The sequence below is a fragment of the Branchiostoma floridae genome, chromosome 4, assembly GCF_000003815.2.
Source record: "Branchiostoma floridae strain S238N-H82 chromosome 4, Bfl_VNyyK, whole genome shotgun sequence".
In the NCBI taxonomy this organism is placed as follows: Eukaryota; Metazoa; Chordata; class Leptocardii; order Amphioxiformes; family Branchiostomatidae; genus Branchiostoma; species Branchiostoma floridae.
The window spans coordinates 23,354,583-23,374,397 of NC_049982.1; the positions used below are offsets into that span (position 1 = coordinate 23,354,583).

The 19,815-nt window shown below is 42.0% G+C and overlaps 3 protein-coding genes across 3 annotated transcripts in view; all 3 read right to left on the reverse strand.

The window, feature by feature from the left end:
- Nucleotides 1-241: 241 nt before the first annotated feature.
- Nucleotides 242-11,287, reverse strand: LOC118414564 (antiviral innate immune response receptor RIG-I-like). Its single transcript, XM_035818683.1, is given in 19 exon segments — nucleotides 242-892; nucleotides 1,160-1,354; nucleotides 1,604-1,770; nucleotides 2,378-2,451; nucleotides 2,631-2,798; nucleotides 3,544-3,783; nucleotides 4,092-4,227; nucleotides 5,119-5,213; nucleotides 5,216-5,275; nucleotides 5,464-5,556; nucleotides 5,772-5,934; nucleotides 6,566-6,821; nucleotides 7,122-7,224; nucleotides 7,494-7,703; nucleotides 7,994-8,164; nucleotides 8,395-8,454; nucleotides 8,666-9,118; nucleotides 9,551-9,670; nucleotides 10,595-11,287. Coding segments are annotated over 19 exon segments (3,267 nt in total). The 5' UTR covers nucleotides 10,875-11,287; the 3' UTR covers nucleotides 242-669.
- Nucleotides 11,288-14,006: 2,719 nt separating this feature from the next.
- LOC118413652 (antiviral innate immune response receptor RIG-I-like) lies at nucleotides 14,007-19,072 on the reverse strand. Its single transcript, XM_035817180.1, has 10 exons — nucleotides 18,932-19,072; nucleotides 18,482-18,797; nucleotides 18,047-18,256; nucleotides 17,707-17,812; nucleotides 17,272-17,527; nucleotides 16,393-16,555; nucleotides 16,133-16,206; nucleotides 15,263-15,429; nucleotides 14,497-14,691; nucleotides 14,007-14,229 (listed from the first exon to the last, which is right to left on the reverse strand). Exons 1-10 carry the CDS (start codon nucleotides 19,061-19,063, stop codon nucleotides 14,007-14,009), a joined length of 1,842 nt encoding a protein of 613 aa, XP_035673073.1. The 5' UTR covers nucleotides 19,064-19,072.
- A 618-nt stretch (nucleotides 19,073-19,690) lies between these two features.
- Nucleotides 19,691-19,815, reverse strand: part of LOC118413653 — a 5,715-nt gene continuing 5,590 nt past the window's right edge. The window contains exon 10 of the mRNA XM_035817181.1: nucleotides 19,691-19,699. Coding sequence (XP_035673074.1) covers nucleotides 19,691-19,699 — 9 coding nt within the window. The remainder of the gene's footprint in view (nucleotides 19,700-19,815) is intronic.

Genomic DNA, 19,815 nt, shown 5'->3' on the forward strand with positions numbered 1-19,815 from the left:
TTTGAATCTATGAAGAAGACACAAACCTCGAGGCTGACAAGTGTCAATAGAATGGGCCATGTTTTGATACCCAGTGTCATAGCAAAGTGGAAGGAAGGAGAACGTGATTCATTCCTTCAAACTGTGTGCTTGACCGGCTTGGATAGCGCCAAAGCCACCCACGAAAGCACAAGCTAACTAGTGAAGGAAACAACCTCTTCCAAATTTACAAAGGTCTAGTGGTCTTACTTTACCCCAAGGGCATTTCCGAGGAGTTAAGGTGGACTTTCGGTAAGCATAGTATCAAGAGTTGTTTCAGACCAACAAGGACACTACAAAAAATTCTTGCTTCTCCCCAAGGACAAAACAACAAAGGAAACTAGATGTAGTGTGCTGTACCATTTCTTGCCAGTGTGAAATAAACAAAGGACAGTACAGTGTAGAGAAACGTTGAGTTCAAATCGCGGACGCGTTAGTTTCGGTCCGACGGGTAGTAGCTCACCGAGACTAGTCAGACTCAAAACAGCAGTAAAAGCTTGCAGCAAAGGCAATACACTATTATCATGCAAGCGTCTTACATATTATCTTTCTTATCTTCATTCAGAGTTATACATCTGAAATGATTTGACTTTACAAATCAAAATAGGGGAATGCAGACGGCATAGGTGATGTTGCTGGAGAGATAATGCATCAGTCGAACATTGGTTCATCTTCCTCCTCTTCTTCCGGCGTCTCCAGCATCCCGGAAATGTCGTCAGGGGTGATGCCTTCGACATAAAAGGGTGCGTTTTTCCACTTCCGGCAGGTCAGTCTCTGTCCGTCCGACTTCTCAATGACGAAAGACTCGATCTTCAGGGTGGGGAAGCTGGCCTGTCTGTACACCATCTGTATTCCCCAGTCTTGTCTGCAGTTTCTGGAAGAAAATGTGATAGGGGGTGTGAACAGAAGTACAAGCACAGATACTTGTGGTTTGAGAGTGCAGCTGTACGTATGTATTACTCGGATGAATACAAAGCATCCTCAATCCTGATTCATTTGAGAGTGGAAGGGTCGCAGAGCAATATGGGTAGGACGTCTGAAGTAACCGGCTGCTCTTCCTGCTGGGAAAATAGCAGAAGTTCTACTGTAATGCTCACAGTTTCACACTGCAATGTGTAAAGTCACTGGTAATGCTTCTTACCTGCAGTATACTTTTCCGTTCTTTTCCCAGTCGTCAATCTTCTTGGGTGGGTGGGGCTTGATGATGATCCGTTGGGGAAACGTTTTGTCCACCACCACGTGATGGTTCTCCTTGACCTTGCGGAAGTCGCTGACATTGCAGGCGAACTCCTTGCACTTCACACACAGCAGCCTCATCCCCTTTCCACGGATCTTCCTGTGTAGAAAAATAATCGAATCCTACTGTTTACTCTATGTATATGTATTGCTATCCATTATCCACTGTTGCCAAACTTTTGGGGCACTTCACTGACTGTGACACGTACTGTTGGCATGTGTAAGAGTTAAAAATCTACGCAAAGAAATTATTTGCTCGTCAATAAACATTTGAAAGTGTAAATTGCTCAATAGAAGCAAAAGCAGAAACCAGTCTTCTAGTACAAATGATAACTATGCTGTTGCCTACTTGGTTTTCCTCTGCATTTCCGTCAGCGCCTGTGCGAGATCTCTTTCCTTCTTGGACTCTTCTTGCAGACGTCGGACCTCCTTCATGAACACTTCCTGTTGTTCCCTCTGCATGTGCCACACCTGCAGCATGGCCTTCTCCATCAGCTTCTCCCGAATGGTGTTCAACTGCATATCAAAGATTTAGATTTATTGGAATTGCAGAAAATGCAGATGGTTAACGTTATGGGAGTAGTCACAGTCATGTATTCTTGTGAAATATCACTTCCACCTCCTCATATAGTAATGTTCAGCTTAGATTTTAATTTTTGCACTAGTACTACTTTTGCACATTCGTCTGCAGACAAAACATCATAAAAGAAAAAAAACGTAACTCTTATAGACAATAGGAGCATGTTTTAGTCTTTTGTCAATATAGGCTCGTTCTCATTTAAATGTCCCTAGGGACGTCCACTTATACCTAAATGATGTACTCAAGAAGGTAAGTCCTTTCAAGAAAACAGGGTAAAGTATACTGTCGTAACAAACGTTACCGGTAACGTTTGTTAACTGCTCTAGTATCTGTAATACATTATAAATGGGACCGAATATAATAAGTTGCCATTTTTTGGCTATGGTTAAAAGAGCAATTTTCCACAACCAGGTAGTTTTCACAGAAAATAAAGCTGATTTATTTTTCGACCAAAAAATGCCATTTTTTACATTTCAATGAGAACGAGTGCATAGCTGAAAGGAAAGCGGTTGATTATTCAAGCTAACTGTGGTTACGTTGCACCTTTTCCTTCAGGACATTTCCGCCTTCTCTTCCAGCGATCAGCACGGACTTACTGCCCTCAGCACGACCACGTCCTGTACAAAGGGAATGGAAGTCATTATAACTTTCGTGTTACGAGTATTTTGCTCGAAAATACAACAATATTCTGGTCAATGATAAACCAGTTTACTCGTCTCTTGTTCAGCAATATGTTGTCCATGTTTTGGTGTTGGAAAAAATGTCTGTGCATGAACATGTGGTTATGTGAAATTACCTCTGGTCTGCACCTTGCCTATCTCGTTGCCCACATAGTCATAGCGGAACACGAAGTTGCACTTGGCGATGTCTATGCCTTCCTCTGCCACAGAGGTGGAGATGACAATCTTGTGGCCTCCAGTGTTGAATAGCTCCAGCAGCTCCACCTGCTGATTTTGTGTCATGCCTGCAGTGAACAGGTATCATGTGCTCAATACTCGAGCTCAATTATGTTGGAAAAGACAAAACCACAAACAGAAACGTCAATTTGTACTTTATTATAGACTGGCTAACTCACAAACAAGAGAGGAATATTTTCTGACTGTGCAGAAGGTCGATTTACACGTTTTTCCTTTTGATTGAGCAGGTACATTGCAACATTTAAACAACACGCTAAATGAATTGCATCCAGCTTACAGATCTTCAATAGAATACCAACACGCCCAACGTATAACCTAACCCTTGTTAGGTTAGGGTTAGGGTTATGAGTTAGGGGTTAGGGTTTAGGGTTTATGGTTAGGGTTAGGGTTAGGCTTGGGGTTAGGGTTAGGGTTAGGGTTAGGGTTAGGGTTAGGGTTAGGAGTTAGGAGTTAGAGATTAGGGTTTGGGTTTGGGTTTGGGTTAGGGTTGGGGTTGGGGTTGGCGTTAGGGTTATGGTTAGGATTCTACTGTATACTGAATACTGTAACATAAGGCATGTTACCCGTAGAGTCTACCTTTACTAGAAGTTGATGTGATTTTGTTTCTCAAACAGAATGCATAATGTTTACCTTCCGACAAATGTATAAAGTGAATTGTATAGAGCACATACTGAAATAGAAAAATGTTAACGTGGAATCTCATTGACATACTCAGTGTTCTGCGACTAGTCATGTGAAGAGATTCACAGCACGTACAGCAGAAATTAATGCATCTAATCGAAGAGTTATCACCTCCTGTGCTCTCACTGGCTCCAGCGCCCACGAGCCTTCCCGGGTTGAGCTTTCTAAGATCGGGGTCCTCCTGCATCCACGTGAGTAGGGCGATGGTGAGAGCTCGGGTCTTACAGAACAGCAGGCAGCGGGAGTCGGGCTTCTCTGCGTACGCCTGGAGGATCATGTTTTTCAGCTCGTCCAGTTTCGGGTTGGAGTACTTCGGATCTGCAGCATATTCCTGAAGGTACCCTTTTGCCTCTGCAAACGATAATACAAGAGCACGTCAGATTAGGGACGAATCAACGAATCTTATCGATGATTACTTTCGAATGACAATTGGCATATTTTGGAAATCGTCAGATGCAAACTCGGGAAGCTTGAATCGCCTTACGCCACTCGTCCCTCTCCTTTATAAATCACTGCACAGATTGTAATTTGCAATGGAAATATGAACAATTATAACCTATCTGTCACGTTTCCAGCCTTATGATTCTACGAGTCTACTTAACAGATTGGTAATAAAATCATAATTTGATTTGTTTACACAAAACCACGAATGTACGTACCTATGAAGTGCTTCACCAGATCTTCATCAGTGCCGTCAAAACCTTCTTTTTGCAGATCAGTCACGAATTTCTCAAGGTACTGCAGAGCATCTTTGGTCCGCGCGTCAGCGTTGATGGCGAGAGCATCGAAGTACTTCTGCAGTGGTTATGACGTACAGTATGTTGAGTTGTTTTGCATATTTGATGTGAGCCTTTCATGGTTTAAGTTGACGCGTATATGTAGTGTGGTTGTATGGCAATTTAAATCGCTTCGCACTTCTGGCATTTCTGTATCTGTATCTGTATCTATATAGCCGGTATAACCGCCGTTCGGCATAACACACCAGCTTTGCAGGCACGTGGCGCGGCAGCAGCTGGTTATACTACACCGAACGACTCGTTACCCCTAACTTTTGCACATCTATCTGCAAGCGTTCTTTAAAACTACCGAGGGAAGATGCCCCTACTGTACTTGGTGATAACAAGTTCCACTCTGCGATAGTTCGAATTTTTGAACACATCAATCCTAGGTTGTAATTGGTAACTCTGGTATTTGAAGGCATGACTGTTTCTTGTTCTTTTTTGAGCTGGTATTAGATACTTATCCGTTGGTACGTCCACCAGTTTATTGGTCATTTTGTACATCATGGAAAGTCTGGACATTTTCCTTCTGTCTTCAAGTGACATCCACTGCAAATCTGTTTTCATTTTGGTAACACTAGAATCCCTGTTATAGTTGTTTGTACAGAATCGGGCAGCTTGGTTCTGTACCCTTTCAAGTTTATCTTTGTCTTTCTTTGTATACGGGTCCCATACTGTAGCAGCATATTCAAGGTTAGGTCTTACTAGTCTTACTAGCATTTGCCAATAATTATGTTGCATTAAAGTTTCGATGGAAAGGCATGGGACAACATTTTTTAATCATGTTCCTTCTCACTGTCAGATCCTCTGATTAATATGCTAATAGTATAATCAAAACTACTCTGAATACAACTGCCACGTTTTCGCTGGGTCAATACGCTGATTTCCAGGAGATGGTAAAACTTACTCTAAGGTGTTCTGTGGCGGCGTGGATGGCTCGGCTGACTTTATCATCCTCGGTGATGATTGCACCCTTTCTAGCTAGGGTCACCACCCACTGTCATACGCCTGTTTCTCTCTTTGACGGGGTGGCTTCAGCTCTGCTGTTGTCAGATGCTTTGATGCTGTGGAAAAAGAGAAGTGTAGTTATAGCCCACACCGTCATATCACAGCCATACAATTATGATGATAATGCGGGGGGTCCTTGTGGATTCTTGTCTTATATACATATTGAAACGCCTTTTGAAATAAGAGTACTATGTCGATTTTCATGAGCCATTGGCTAAGACAGAAATGTGAGTGTCTATCTCACCTTCTATAGCCAGTGTGTTCTCAATGCCCTCCATGATCATGTTTACCCTCTCTGCAAACGGGTCTTCACTTCTTCCACTCACTGGTTTCACTTCTGCAAAATAAAAGTAGCGTTTGGGTATAACGTGAATTGCACACACTGCATTTACGCTTATCAATTCCACTTTACGTTGTTGGGAAAAGATGATAAACATTTGGCACTTCTTAATACACCACGCTGTTTTAGCTGTAGTCGGCTTAATTCCCTAACATTAACAATGGTTAACATTTACGACAATAATACACAGGATATATAAGGCAACTTTTTACCTTCTTCAGGCTTTTGATTATATTTCTCCAGTTCGTCTTTGTGCTCTACAACCTGAGAAATCCACGCTGCGTCCAGGTTGGCGCACGCTCCCAGGATATGTTCCACGGCTTCCTTCTGACTCTTCGCCTTCCCCACACCCAGGGAGGCGGTCAGGCCGATGATCTGCAAAGAAAAAGAAAAAGGGGACAACTGTGAGTGGATATTTTCGTAACCATATGAATAAAAGTTTGTGTTCACCAGGAAACCATGTTTCATGCTTGGGAATGTAGTATTTTAGTTTCAGATGTAACTTCTTATCGATGTGTGATACCATCGAATTGAATCATCGAAATTGTATTGGCTATGCAATACTAGTATGTCTGATGACCTATAGAACTACGTTGTTAAGCATCGTTGTAAAACCTGGAGTATTGTGTCACTATCAATTGTTACTACACATAAATGGAGATAAGTGTTCTTTTTGTCTTGTCTCAACGTGTCTGTCTCTGTGTGTCTGAATGTTGGTCTGGTTGTTGTCATGCATCCACAGTACTACTTCTGAGCTTTAATTCCTAAGAGAGTGAAGTTTGTCATCTCTCCCAAAAAATAATTTCATCAGGTTGGTAGAATATAAGATATGGGAGAATTCTTTTACACAACCAATTTGCACTCACTTTGCTTACCTTTTGGTGTCATCAGGTGTCTGAGGAAGATGTCTGAGAGTCAACGAAACGTAGGCAAAGTGAGATCAATTTTTTGTGTGTAAATGAATTTTCCTTTATCTTGTCTGCCATCTCTACTTGCAATACCTTACCTGTGGCAGCCTTGCGCTGCTCTGCTCCACCTTCTGCTTTATGTACCTGGTCATGATGGCGTTGTACGGATCGTTCTTCTGGCAGTGGTGACACTCGTCAAAGATCAGCATGGAGAACGTGTCCAGCGTGATCAGCTCGTCCCTCAAGGCGTTCTCCAGAACCTGGGCAGTCAAGATGATGACGTCGTAATCGGGAAGAGTCTCCCCAACTGGAATGTCGGCTGTAGTTTCGCCACTAAGGGGCAAAATGTCGTACCTGGACGAAACAAAAGAAAATGAAGTCAAACCGGCCAGAGAAATTAAACGATCGGCTACGATACTACCCATTTGGAACATGCATGGTGTGGTTCAACCACGATGCGCCACGATGATCGCTACGCTCGCTCGGTGGTTTATTTTGTGCTATACTATCGGACATAAAGCAGGTCTTATATCACACCTCGGGTCAGGACATTTATCTAATAGTATTTGTCTATCGATGGCACACAGCCATGCGTACAAAAGTACATAGATGTATTTCTATAAAGTTGACTATGGATGTCAGTAGCTGACTCACTTGGGACTTAGGTATTCCCGGAACGCGTTGTACTGCTGTTCCACCAGCGGCACCTTGTTGAGCAGGAACACCACACGCCGCCGTGCATCCTCACCTGCTCCCACTTTTGGAACATGGGAAGAGACGCTAAGTTAAATGGGTTTTCCATAGAAGACACAGACGGTATTCTTGAATTGCAATGACAAAGTAAATGTAAGAGAAAGTAAGGGAGCAACTGAGGGAGGGGAGGTCGACCGGTCACGAGGGTACAGATGAGTATTAAATTTGGGGTTAAAATATACCTCTCAAGCTCCTTCTTACACTTTCTTCCTTTCTTCCTGGAAGTCTCTACAATCATCAACATTATTGAATTAAACTATATGGAGTAATTACCAAAGGCGGCACCGCCTTCCAGATGATTCCGAGTGATTTTGATGGCCACGCGAGTCTTGCCACTACCGGTAGGTGCGCAGATGATGGTGTTCCGGCCTTCCAGTGCTGGTGTTGCCAGCTCCATCTGGTAGTCTCGCATGGGGATGTCCTTCAGTTCTTGTTGTTCGCCAGGCGGTTTGGTGGCTTGTAGAGGCGTCATCTTTTCACATCCTGTATTTAAAAAACGACATGAATGCACTAGCTGTAGTCATCATACCGTCACCGGTGCTTATCAGACAGCTAAAGTTACCAGTGGAAAAGTCTGGGAAGAGTGTAATGATGTGACAATTGTCTGTGTGTGTGCAATGGTGAAATCATAATCATCAAACAGTGCAGTCAGATTTTGACAATTTTTAATGACTTTTGATAATTACATTAAATAATATTTTTATTCGCAAGAAGAAAAGTAAGGTGCGTTTACGAAATAAAGTGGTATCTATTGACTTTGCTTTTTATTTTACCTTCTTTACCCTGCTTCTCATCAAAATCAAAACCGGCTTCTTGTAAGGCCGTTGATGGCGGTTTGACCTTGTTCACATCCAGACCAATTGTGGTCGGCGCTTCTGTCGGGATAGAGATGTTAGGTGTGTCCTCTTCTGAGTCTGCAGCTGCTCCGTATGTCGGCCTGGGAACTGAGGAAGAAAAAACGGTTATATAATAAACCGATATTGCTGTCAATCAAAAGTAGTCATGCGGTCAATAGGGGGGGGGGTGTTTGTTCGTGTGTCCAGTTTAACAATACACGTGCAGAATGTTGAAATTTTGAGATGCATCATCTACAATGGACACATTTACCCTAACCTGTGATGTATACGAAATGGACATGAATACAAGTTGTTAAGTGAATGATAATCGGTATTACCTTTTGCTAAGTCTTTGTTCCGGCCAAAACGTTCCATCGACTGCCTCTTTCTCTTTGTACCTTTAAAGGAAATGGATTATGTTGTCATTTTTAATGTTTTATCTCAATAGGCTAGATTACTTGTTTATCTAACAAATTCACTCTTTGCATGTAAGTCAATTGGTAACGTACCATAGTAAAGTTGATCTTTTTCCTAATTTGTAGAGCTTGTGCTTTGATCTTAGAGCTAGACAGGAATGATAATAAAGATAGAACTGCATGCTTTACTCACCCGGGTACCCCTGATCTGACAGTAACTGCACAATTTTGACGGCAACTTCTGTGATGTCTTCTGCAATGTTGTCATATTGGATACGGTGAGCGCGGGTCTTCTTCAACAAGGGGAAGCGGTTGCCGACCTTTTTGCTAAAAGTTTCAAAGTTGTCTGTGTTTTGATCCAGCCAAATCGGGTAGAATTTCTTTTGATGAAACAAGGACTTTTCATACTCTAGTCTAGGCCAGTACTTATCCAGCAGATGATTACTTATGACAATAGTAACCAGCTTCAAACTTTCACTTTCAAGCGTGGACATGATTTTCTCTGAAATGTTCTCTCCTGTGCTGATTGACACCTCATCAAAGAAGATCTCCTCTTCATGTAGATTTTGACCCAGTAGAGCTTTGTGAAGCGGTCGGACAAATGACTTCTTGTCCTCTCCGGCGTGGATGATGAACAAGCTGGGCCCTTTCGAAAGGAAAAATTTTAAAAAAAATACCACGCTAAGTAACGAATATCAAGTAAAAAACAAGATGTACCAGCACACCAGAGAATTGATTAGGCTAAGAATATGCATGTTATTGACAGGCTATGAAGACTTCTTAAAATCATTCAATTTCATGACGAAGGGACAAAATGCCAGAGACGTAATGGAGCCTCTGTGTCATGGCAATTGGCATAAATCTATGGATTAGTCTGTAATACAACTACATGTATAGTTTGAAGTAATTTTGTTTTATAAGGACCGTTCTGTTTAATTCTAGCCTTTAAACAAAGCTTGGAAATAGCATAGCAGGGAAATAACAGGCAATACGTCTGAATGACAATTGATGTATCAATGCAATATGTATTATGAAAATTTCTATTATGGGTATCTATAATCATAAAACTTGGAATTACCTCTTCTGGTGGGTTGTTGTATTGGTGAGGATGCTGGTACGACACTGCCTTCAATATGACTTGTACTTGCCACAGCTGTGGCAGGAACAGAGCCTCCGGACAAGGTTGGCTTAGGTTGACCTAATGGCGATTGATACATTATTTCAGATATCAAACAATACCGTCAAGGACAAAGGATTTATTAATGATTCATTCCACCATGTATGAAGCTCAATATGCTGTTGCATCAGAACTTCCGCAGGATTAAATTTGTTGCCATATAGTCAGACGATGCCGACCAATCAAGATTCCCATTTTGAATGTTAGATTTACGATATCGATTATAATGCAAGATTTTTAATGTTAAAATACTATTATGATACAACATTAAGTTTGAAATAATGATTTAAGATATGAACAATATAGTAGGAAACACAATGGCATGAAACTCAATGCAAGAACGTAAAACGATATCAAGTGCACACGCACCCATTCTTGTAGTGGCACAATCCAAAACGATACATTTTTTTTCGTCCGCCATCTTTGTTTGTGTCCACAACATGGGCATATAACGTTGCCAGAGTTTTTACCTTGAAAACCTGTCTGAGATTGCCTTGGACTGACTTATTAGGCCGTTTGAAACAAATGAAAAATATTCTGGCCTTGCTATGCAGGCAGGGTCGACTTACGACAAGATTACAAGTCGATTTGCTTAATACTGAGTTGACAACATATCGTACGTTTACCTGTGTCAGATTGAATACGCTTCCTTAGTCACTGTATATAAGGCGCCGTATTATATTATAGCTTGGACCTTCTCCGTTGCAATAGTGAAATAGAGAACATTAGGGTTTATAAAACAGGATGTTGTGAAGTGATTCACAACAGCTAACAGTAACAGGTAAATCGGACTTCTAATAGCAGCATACCCTAGATTTTGCAGTAAGTTTAATGTAACGTTAAAGGAAATTGTTTTACAAATGGTTGGTATTATACTTCATTTATTAGTTTGTGTCTGATATTTCTGAATTGTTAAATTCAACATGTAACATCATTTTCACTTACTTGCATCACTCTCTTCCTGCAACAAGTCTGCCAGATGAGGATAGGTTTCCTGCAGGATTTCACAAAACACGGGGAATGCAGTTGGGCCTCTGGTCTGTAGCAGGTCAATAAGTTCGTCCGCTCGCTCTTCGTGTGTTAGTTCCTGTTTTATGACCTCCTGTTTCATTGACGGCAGCAGAATACCTCGTTCTATCAGCTTGTTCACTACGTGGGTCACTCTCAAATCTCGTCTGATGTCAGGCAGTCTTCTTTGGAGAATGTCTCGGTGCTTGGACTCCATATTTGTCAATTGAGTTCTGGCTATGATGCGGAAAGGTTGGCCACTGATTTTCACTATTTTTCTATGGTTTTTTCATAACAGATCCCTACGAATCAGAAGTGATCAGCTGTCCTAACATTTATGTTAATTCATTCAAAATAAAATCTTGGCTATTACGCGTTACAATGGCCTGAAAGGTTGACAAAGCGGACCATTGTCGGTGAGCTGCATCCGACCGAAACTAACGAGTCGACGATTTGAACTCAACGGTTGTCAGTTTTCCGTCAGATCTAAGTACTATTCTAGCCTCACCTCAAACTCCCTGAAGCCTTACTGTCCAAATGTAACAACAGATATGCTTGATAAACACAGTAAGCGCCCCGTCATGATGATTCGTTCCAAACTATGCTGGCCAAGTGAAGTCGCCATGGCCGTTCACATACTTCCGGGTTGATATCTGTGACGTCACAGAGGGGGTTACGTAAGCAGTCGAATAATGGCACCACTTGTTACCTCCATGAAATGTCATGGAGGTTATATTTTCACAAGCGTTTGTCTGTCTATTTGTCTTTCAACAAGATAACTCAAGAACGGCCGGATATGGATTAGTTTCATACTTGTTGTGTTGGTGGAATGTAATGAAAGCTTGAAATGAGTAAATTTTGGAGCCCATAGTCAGGGGTGCCTAAGCATTTGCACGAACCCTATGAAATTCGTACGAATATTATGTGATACACACGAATCACTATGCGAAAACGCACGAATATTATGAAATACGCACGAATCACTATGCAAAAACGCACGAATATTATAAAATTCGCACGAATCACTATGTGACACACACGAACCTTATGAGATTTGCACGATCCTTATGCGAAATTGCGCAACCACTGCCGGGGTCACGTGACAGACGGAGCGGGATTTTCAAGATGGCGGCTTCTATCGGTGGCGACGGAAAATACGATGTAACACGCCAAAATGAAGAAAAACAATAGCTCACAGGCTATCAAATACATCTTTGCGACGGTAAATGTCCATTCCATGCCTTGAAATATAAATATCATGGGTAGAAACGCTCAAAATCATACCTCCTCCCTGCCGCCGTTTTTGCATAAGGATCGTGCAAATCACATAAGGCTCGTGTGTGTCACATAGTGATTCGTGCGAATTTCATAATATTCGTGCGTTTTTGCATAGTGATTCGTGCGAATTTCATAATATTCGTGCGTTTTCGCATAGTGATTCGTGTGTATCACATAATATTCGTACGAATTTCATAGGGTTCGTGCAAATGCTTAGGCACCCCTGATAGCTGCTTTCCTTGGTACTCCAGCGCAATTTCTGGTTTTGCTATCACGTGCACTGAACAAGCAATGGTCACAAATTTTGAGTATTAGATAGCTCTTGTGCTCAGGAATAAGTAAATAACTTTAGGCCCCCTAGCGACTAGTTTTGGGATAGCAGGAAGTGGATAACTCAAGAAGGAAACAACGGATGTTCTTGATTTTTGGTCTGTAGGTAGCTTAGACAATGTTGTACAAGATAAAATACTAATTATGCAAAATAGGATTACATTTGCATAATCGATGAGATTATTCTATCATAGCATTTTTTAATGTATCTCTTGTCCTGAACATGATATGGTATTGACATTTTAGTGGTAGATAGCTTTCAGCGCCATGCCAAAGTGGGGTTTCAGCCCCCTAACATTTATTTTTGGAACTGCAGGGGAATTTTTGTTAAGACATTCCAAAGAGGATAACTGCAGAAAGAAATGACGAATTGACATCATGTTACGCACGAGGGTAGATTAGGCAAAGAATTCATAATGATATACATGTTATGCAAATGAGGCCTTAATTTGCATAATAAGTGTGGATGATGAACAAGCTGGGCCCTAGAGTCATTTCTCGTTACAAGCTGTCTTCTATTGTCCTGTTTGGGCTTTAGTTCTCAACGAATCGTCATGCATGGCAACAGTTATCGGCATCTACCCGTTACGAAGAACAGTGTGGCGTGGGGAGAAAATTTCCACAAAGACGGCAGAGAACCTCTGCATCGTATTAGGGGGAAGTACATCGCCTTCCCAACTTTGCGGACTGTAGGCCAGCAAGTAAATTGTATTGATGACATCCTCAATTGGAAAAAATATATAAGCATTACCCCTTTTGGGTCTAGCCGTCTCAACGAATCATCATGGCAACAGTCTTAGCCCTACGGTCATGACGATAATATGCAGCGCATGATTTAGCGCATCATGCTTCACCTCATTGAGGATGACTGCTTTCATTTTGTTTACTTTTAAGTGATAACTAGTACCTAGTCGCAAGAGTAGCTCAGTTATTTCTGTAGAAAGGTATGTAGACTCATCAGACTTTCACAAGTTTTACATCACACCGAGCTGGACGTGGTGAAATCCAACTAAAAAACGAAACATCTTGACCAAACCATTGGAAGGTACTAGTACTTCATGGGTACGTAGGCAGAGCCAAACACTTAAGCCTCGGATTGAAATATTATATCCCTACGTCCAGTATAACAATAGTGTGCCGTGATACATAAGTTATCGTACCACAATTTAGTCAGTTTCTGAATGCCAGTGAACGAACGTTTTTTGGCCAATTAAAAGCCAATACTTTATTCCATTGTAATAACACTCTGTTTGTATATTGCCTGCATATCCAAGCAAGCCGCAAAAACATCAGAAGAAACTACTTTTAGCGTATTTTGAGACATTCTAAGCGGACAAATCAACATTTGGGATTGTCATTCGAATCCGACGCTTACCTGTACTATCATTTTGTTATACGTACATGAAATATTACATTTATATCTATATACTAGTAGCAATGCCTTTGAATTGTCTGTCAGTTATACATAATTAAACATTACGCATATATTAATGAAAAAAGCCTACATTTACATCATATATAACTCCACAATACCCTCTGTAAATAAGTATGAAATGATGGAATCAAAATAGCAGTAAAAGCTTGCAGCAAAGGCAATACACTATTATCATGCAAACATCTTACATATCACCTTACTTATCTTCATTCATAGTTATACATCTGAAATGATTTGACTTTACAGATTAAAATTGGGGAATGCAGATGGCATAGGTCATGTTGCTAAAGAGGTAACGATAATGCATCAGTCGAACATTGGTTCATCTTCCTCATCTTCTTCCGGCGTCTCCAGCATCCCGGAAATGTCGTCAGGGGTGATGTCCTTGACGTAAAAGGGTGCGTTTTTCCATTTCCGGCAGGTCAGTCTCTGCCCGTCCGACTTCTCAATGACGAAAGACTCGATCTTCAGGGTGGGGAAGCTGGCCTGTCTGTACACCATCTGTATTCCCCAGTTTTGTCTGCAGTTACTGAAGAAAATGTGATAGGGGTGTGAACAGAGGTACACGAACAGATATTGATATTTACCCCAAGGGACTGGTTTGAGCGTGTAGCCGTACGTATATGCTGCTTAAATGATTACAAAACATCCTCAATGCTGAATTCTTTGGGACTGGATGGAACGCAGAGCAGTATAGAGTAACTGGTTGCTCCTACTGCTGGGAAGATAACAGAAGTTCTAATGTTATGGTCATAGTTTCACACTGGAATGTATACTCGCTGGTAATGATTCTTACCTGCAGTACACCTTTCCGTTCATTTCCCAGTCGTCAATCTTCTTGGGTGGGTGGGGCTTGATCTCGATCCGTTGGGGAAAGGTTTTGTCCACCACCACGTGGTGGTTCTCCTTGATCTGGCGGAAGTCGCTGACATTGCAGGCAAACTCCTTGCACTTCACACAGAGCAGCCTCATCCCCTTTCCGCGGATCTTCCTGCAGAGAAAAAGAATCGAATCCTACTGTTAACTCAATGTATATGTACTGCTATCCATGATCCACAGTTGCCAAACTTTAGAGACACTTCACTAACTGTGACACGTACTGTACGCGGGCATGTGCAAAGGAATTATTTGCTCATCAATAATAATAGCCTTTATTGCACATTCATGCCCTACCGGGCTAAGTACAGGCATATAGATACAAAAGGTAGTAATGCAGTACACATGGTTTCTAAAACATGGATTCTAAAACTAGTCTAATACATTTGTTCGGCTTCTTCTCGTTTCTTAGTAATGTTGAATATGTAGCTTGAGATGTGTTTGTATAATATCGTTCGATCAAACCTCATAAGAAAAATGGATTTTTCAACACTAGACAAAGATTCAAAGCGAGGGAGCTTTCCTATGATATAGCTAAAAAGAATACTTCTATCATTACTACATAAACTACAATCTAATAAAAAGTGGGCTTCATCTTCGACCTTGTTCATGAAAATTCGAAACAGTGGAAATTGCTCAATAGAAGCAAAAGCAGAAACCAGCCTTCTAGTAAAGATGATGCCTACTTGGTTTTCCTCTGCATTTCCTTCAAAGCCTGAGCGAGATCTCTCTCCTTCTTGGACTCTTCTTGCAGACGTCGGACCAACTTCATAAAGTCATCATGCTTCTCCCTCTGCATGTGCCACACCTGCAGCATCGCCCTCTCCATCAGCTTCTCCCGAATGGTGTCCAACTGGAAATCAAAGGTTTAGATTTATTGGAATTACAGAAAATGCAAAAGATGGTCAACGTTATGGGATTATTCACAGCTAAATCATGTATTCTTGTAAAAGATCACTTCCACCTTCTTATATGATAATGTTTAGCTTTTTGCACTACTTTTACACATTATTCCCCAAACAAAACATCATTAAAAAACTCACTCTTATAGACAACAGCAGCATGTTTTAGTCGTTTGTCAATTAAGGGTTAATGACCCGCCCCAAGGTGTATATGGTGTGATAACGCCTGGTCCTTTTGCTATAACCACCGAATGAAACCACCGTGTGAGCGAAGCGAACGAGGCGTTTTATGAGGCTTGGCATGTCAAGCCTTTTCCAAAATCTTATTGTACTAGTACTGTATTCATGATCATTCCTCTCCTGGGGTCTGATCTTTACTCCTTACTCTGTGCTATTCTGTTTTATTTATCTCTCATTCTGATTGGCCAGAGTCCTGCGTGTATCGCTCCTTCTGATTGGTCAGAATTTTTACTGGTGTCGAGGCAAATTCTGACCAATCAGAAGGAGCGATGCACACCGGGCTGGCCGGAATCTATGTGTTACGGCATCATAACCAACATCAAACAGGGCATTATGGTTGATCCGCGGCATCCGTCTATATAATAATATACCTTAAAGACAAACGCGGTCCATAATTCAACCTAGCTGTGGTACCTTTTCCTTCAGGGCAATTCCGCCTTCCCGTCCAGCGATCAGCACAGACTTGCTGCCCTCTGCACGACCTCGTCCTGTAGAAAGGAAAATAGACATGATTATCACTTTAAGGTTATTTCGTTCGAATATACAACAAAATTTCGATCAATGTCAATGATAAACCAGTTTACTAGTCTTGGCTGTTTTAGCTGTTTCCGGCTTAATTACGTTAACATATTGGTGAACATTTACGACACAGGACATATAAGGCAACTTTTTACCTTCGTCTGGCTTTTGGTTATGATACTGCAGTTCGGCTTTGTGCTCCATAACCTGAGAAATCCACTCTGCGTCCAGGTTGGCGCATGCTCCCAGGATATGTTCCACGGCTTCCTTTTGACTCTTCGACTTCCCCACACCCAGAGAGGCGGTCAGACCGATGATCTGCAATCAAAGGGCAACATAGTTCTTGCCTGTGATCGATAGATAGCAGTAGTCCTTTAAATATGATTAGACATTTTCGTAACTGTGTGGATAAAAGTTCATCAGGAAACCTGTGTCATACTTAAGAATGTAGTATTTTAGTTTGAAAGGTAACTTCTTGTCGATATGTGATACCATTGAATTGAATTATCAAAATTTCAAAGTGTATTGGCTATGTAATACTAGTATGCCCTATACAACTTCGTTGTTGAGTATCCTTGAAATACCTGGAGTAATGTGTCACTATCAATAGTTACTTCACATGAATGGAGGTAAACATTGTTTTTGGCTTGTCTGTCTGTCTTAATGTCTGTCTCCGTGTGTCTAAAAAATGTCGGTCTGGTTGTTGCCATGCATTCACTCACTCACTCTCACTCATCCTCGCCGCATATCAGACTTCGCTGAGGCGGGCATTCACAGTGTTACTTATGCGTTCTGTTTTCTTAAGAGGGTGAAGTATTCCATCTCTCCTAAAAATGATTTCATCAGGTTCGTAGAATACAGGATATAAGAGAAATCTTTTACACAACCAATATATGCTTCTTTGCTTACCTTTCTGTGTCCGAGGAAGATGTCTGAGAGGCAACGAAACGCAGGCAAACTGAGAACAAATTGATTGTATAAAAAAGTTCTCCTATATCTTGTCTACCTTCTCTAGTTCTCTAGCAATGCCTTACCTGTGGTAGCCTTGCGCTGCTCTGCTCCACCTTCTGATTGATGTACCTGGTCATGATGGCGTTGTACGGATCGTTCTTCTGGCAGTGGTGACACTCGTCAAAGATCAGCATGGAAAATGTGTCTAGCGTGATCAGCTCGTCCATCAGGGCGTTCTCCAGCACCTGTGCCGTCAGGATGATGACGTCGTAATCGGGAAGAGTCTCTCCAACTGGAATGTCGGCGGCAGTTTCACCACTCAGGGGCAAAATGTCGTACCTGAATAAAACAAAAGATAACGTCTAACTTAAAAGAGAAATTAAACAATCGTCTACGATACCACCCTATCTTTGGAAACCGCAAGCGCCTTACCAGTACAAACAAATGATATGTGCATGTCTAGACAACGATGGATGGCAGTAAATATTCGCTTTGTCTATCAGGCTAGTCGAACTCACTTGGGACTCAGGTATTCCCTGAAAGCATTGCATTGCTGTTCCACTAGAGGCACCTTGTTGACCAGGAACACCACACGCCGACGTGCATCCACACCTGCTCCCACTTCTGTAATATAAAGACAGACGCATTTTCGGTTAAATGTATTTCTTGAATTGCAAAGACAATAGAAAAGAAAATCCCGGGGAGGAGCCGGGAGAAAGTACCAAAGTGGGCAAATTGAAATAATTCGATCGAAAGTATATAATTGGAGGTTACAGCGTACTTCTTCTTCTTACAATTTCCTCCCATCTCCTTACCACCGCCGTTATTGAATAGAACTGCACTAAATGTAGTACTTACCGAAGGAGGTACCACCTTCTAGATGTTCCCGAGTGATTTTGATAGCCACGCGAGTTTTGCCACTACCGGTAGGTGCACAGATGATGGTGTTCCGGCCTTCCAGTGCTGGCTCTGCCAGCTCCACCTGGTAGCCTCGCATGGGGATGTCCTTCAGTTCACTTTGTTCGAAAGGCAATTTGGCGGCTTGTAGAGGCGTCATCTTTTCACATCCTGTTGGGACAAACGACATGAATGCACTAGCTGTAGTCATCATAGTGTCACCGACGCTTGTTAGAAAGCATGCTAAGTTTACCACTGGAAAAAGTGTAATGATGTGACGGGTTCTGTGTAGGCAATGGTGAAATCATAATCATCAAACAGTCAAGTCAGATTTTGAAACAAGAAAAGTAAGGTGCGTTTACGAGTGGTATCTATCGACATTGCTTTTTATTTCACCTTCGTCGTCCTGCTTCTCAGCAAATTCGTCAAAACCGGCAGTTGCTGACGGTTGTTCCCTGTTTGACGCATCCAAACCAATTGTGATCGGCGTCTCGGAAACGATTGTCTCACACAGCAGAGGTTCGTATTTGTTAACAACATTCATGTGCACCCGGTCCATGGCCAGTTCATCTGCAAGATCGTCATGTTTGGTCCTCCTCAGCCCCTGCAGGAACTGCCTGTACCAGCCGGGTGGGAATCGAGTCACTCGATCGATGAGAGTGATCAGGGCTCGTGTGTTTCCATGGCTACGGGTTTCTGCCTCGATTTGATCCTATAAGACACATTATTGGGGGTCGACACAGATTAACTATAAAAACAGTGCAGATCACTTTGTCTATAAATCATCTACATGCAGACACTAAGGCAAAACTAAATTCAATGCTGTGTAAACGCTAATCTACCTACCTTGTCTTGATCTGACAGACAGGGAAGGTGTGGCAACATCTCCATAGCAACGACCACCTGCAGTTGCGGTGCCCACAGCTGTAGGAGGCGCTTGAGGGGAGTCATATCCTGGATTGTCTCTCGACCCTCCATGATAGCCTTGATAAATTTATACCCTGTTGGATGCACAGCCTTTATGTTAGTTTGTCATGCATAGGAATCACTTGGAGTAAACATTCCCAATTGGCCTTTGCTTCCTATTTTACTAATAGAAACCATAGCGTTTACCTGAGTTCTCCAGGGAATTTAGAAATGCCTGAAACCACCCCGGCTGCTCGCACGTCTGTAGTTTCAGCAGAAGTGTCTGCATTGCCTCGGCTGGTCCCTTGTTTCTCTCATCAGCAATGATGGTTCTGACAAACCCCAAACCTTAACAACAGAAAAAGGCAGTATAGCTTACAAATTAAATTTACACCTTGCATGTATATTAGATCCCAGCATACAATTTACTTATATAATTAAAGTATTGTCCATAATCCATGCAAATAATGGGCAGGGTGTGTGAGCAAAATTTCTTGAACTACTCAAACCCATACAGAAGAAAACAACTTACCATTGTCAAAGTAACTCATAAGGTGGACGACGATGTTACCAGGAATGACCGTGTCCTTTAAGGCCCCCTCTCACTTGACGTGCGGCACGCTTGCGGGATTGCTGCGTTCCGAAGATGCTCTATTAATTTTCAGAGATTATTAGCGAATTTTCGGACTTGCTTGATGTTCAGAGCGCCTAGTGGACACAATTAGTCTGTAGAGAGAATACCCTGAGTCTGAGTAGTGGGGATTCATCACGAACTGCGCGCAGCTCCTAACAGAACAGCGTCTGCAAAGAGCATTAGGCCCCCC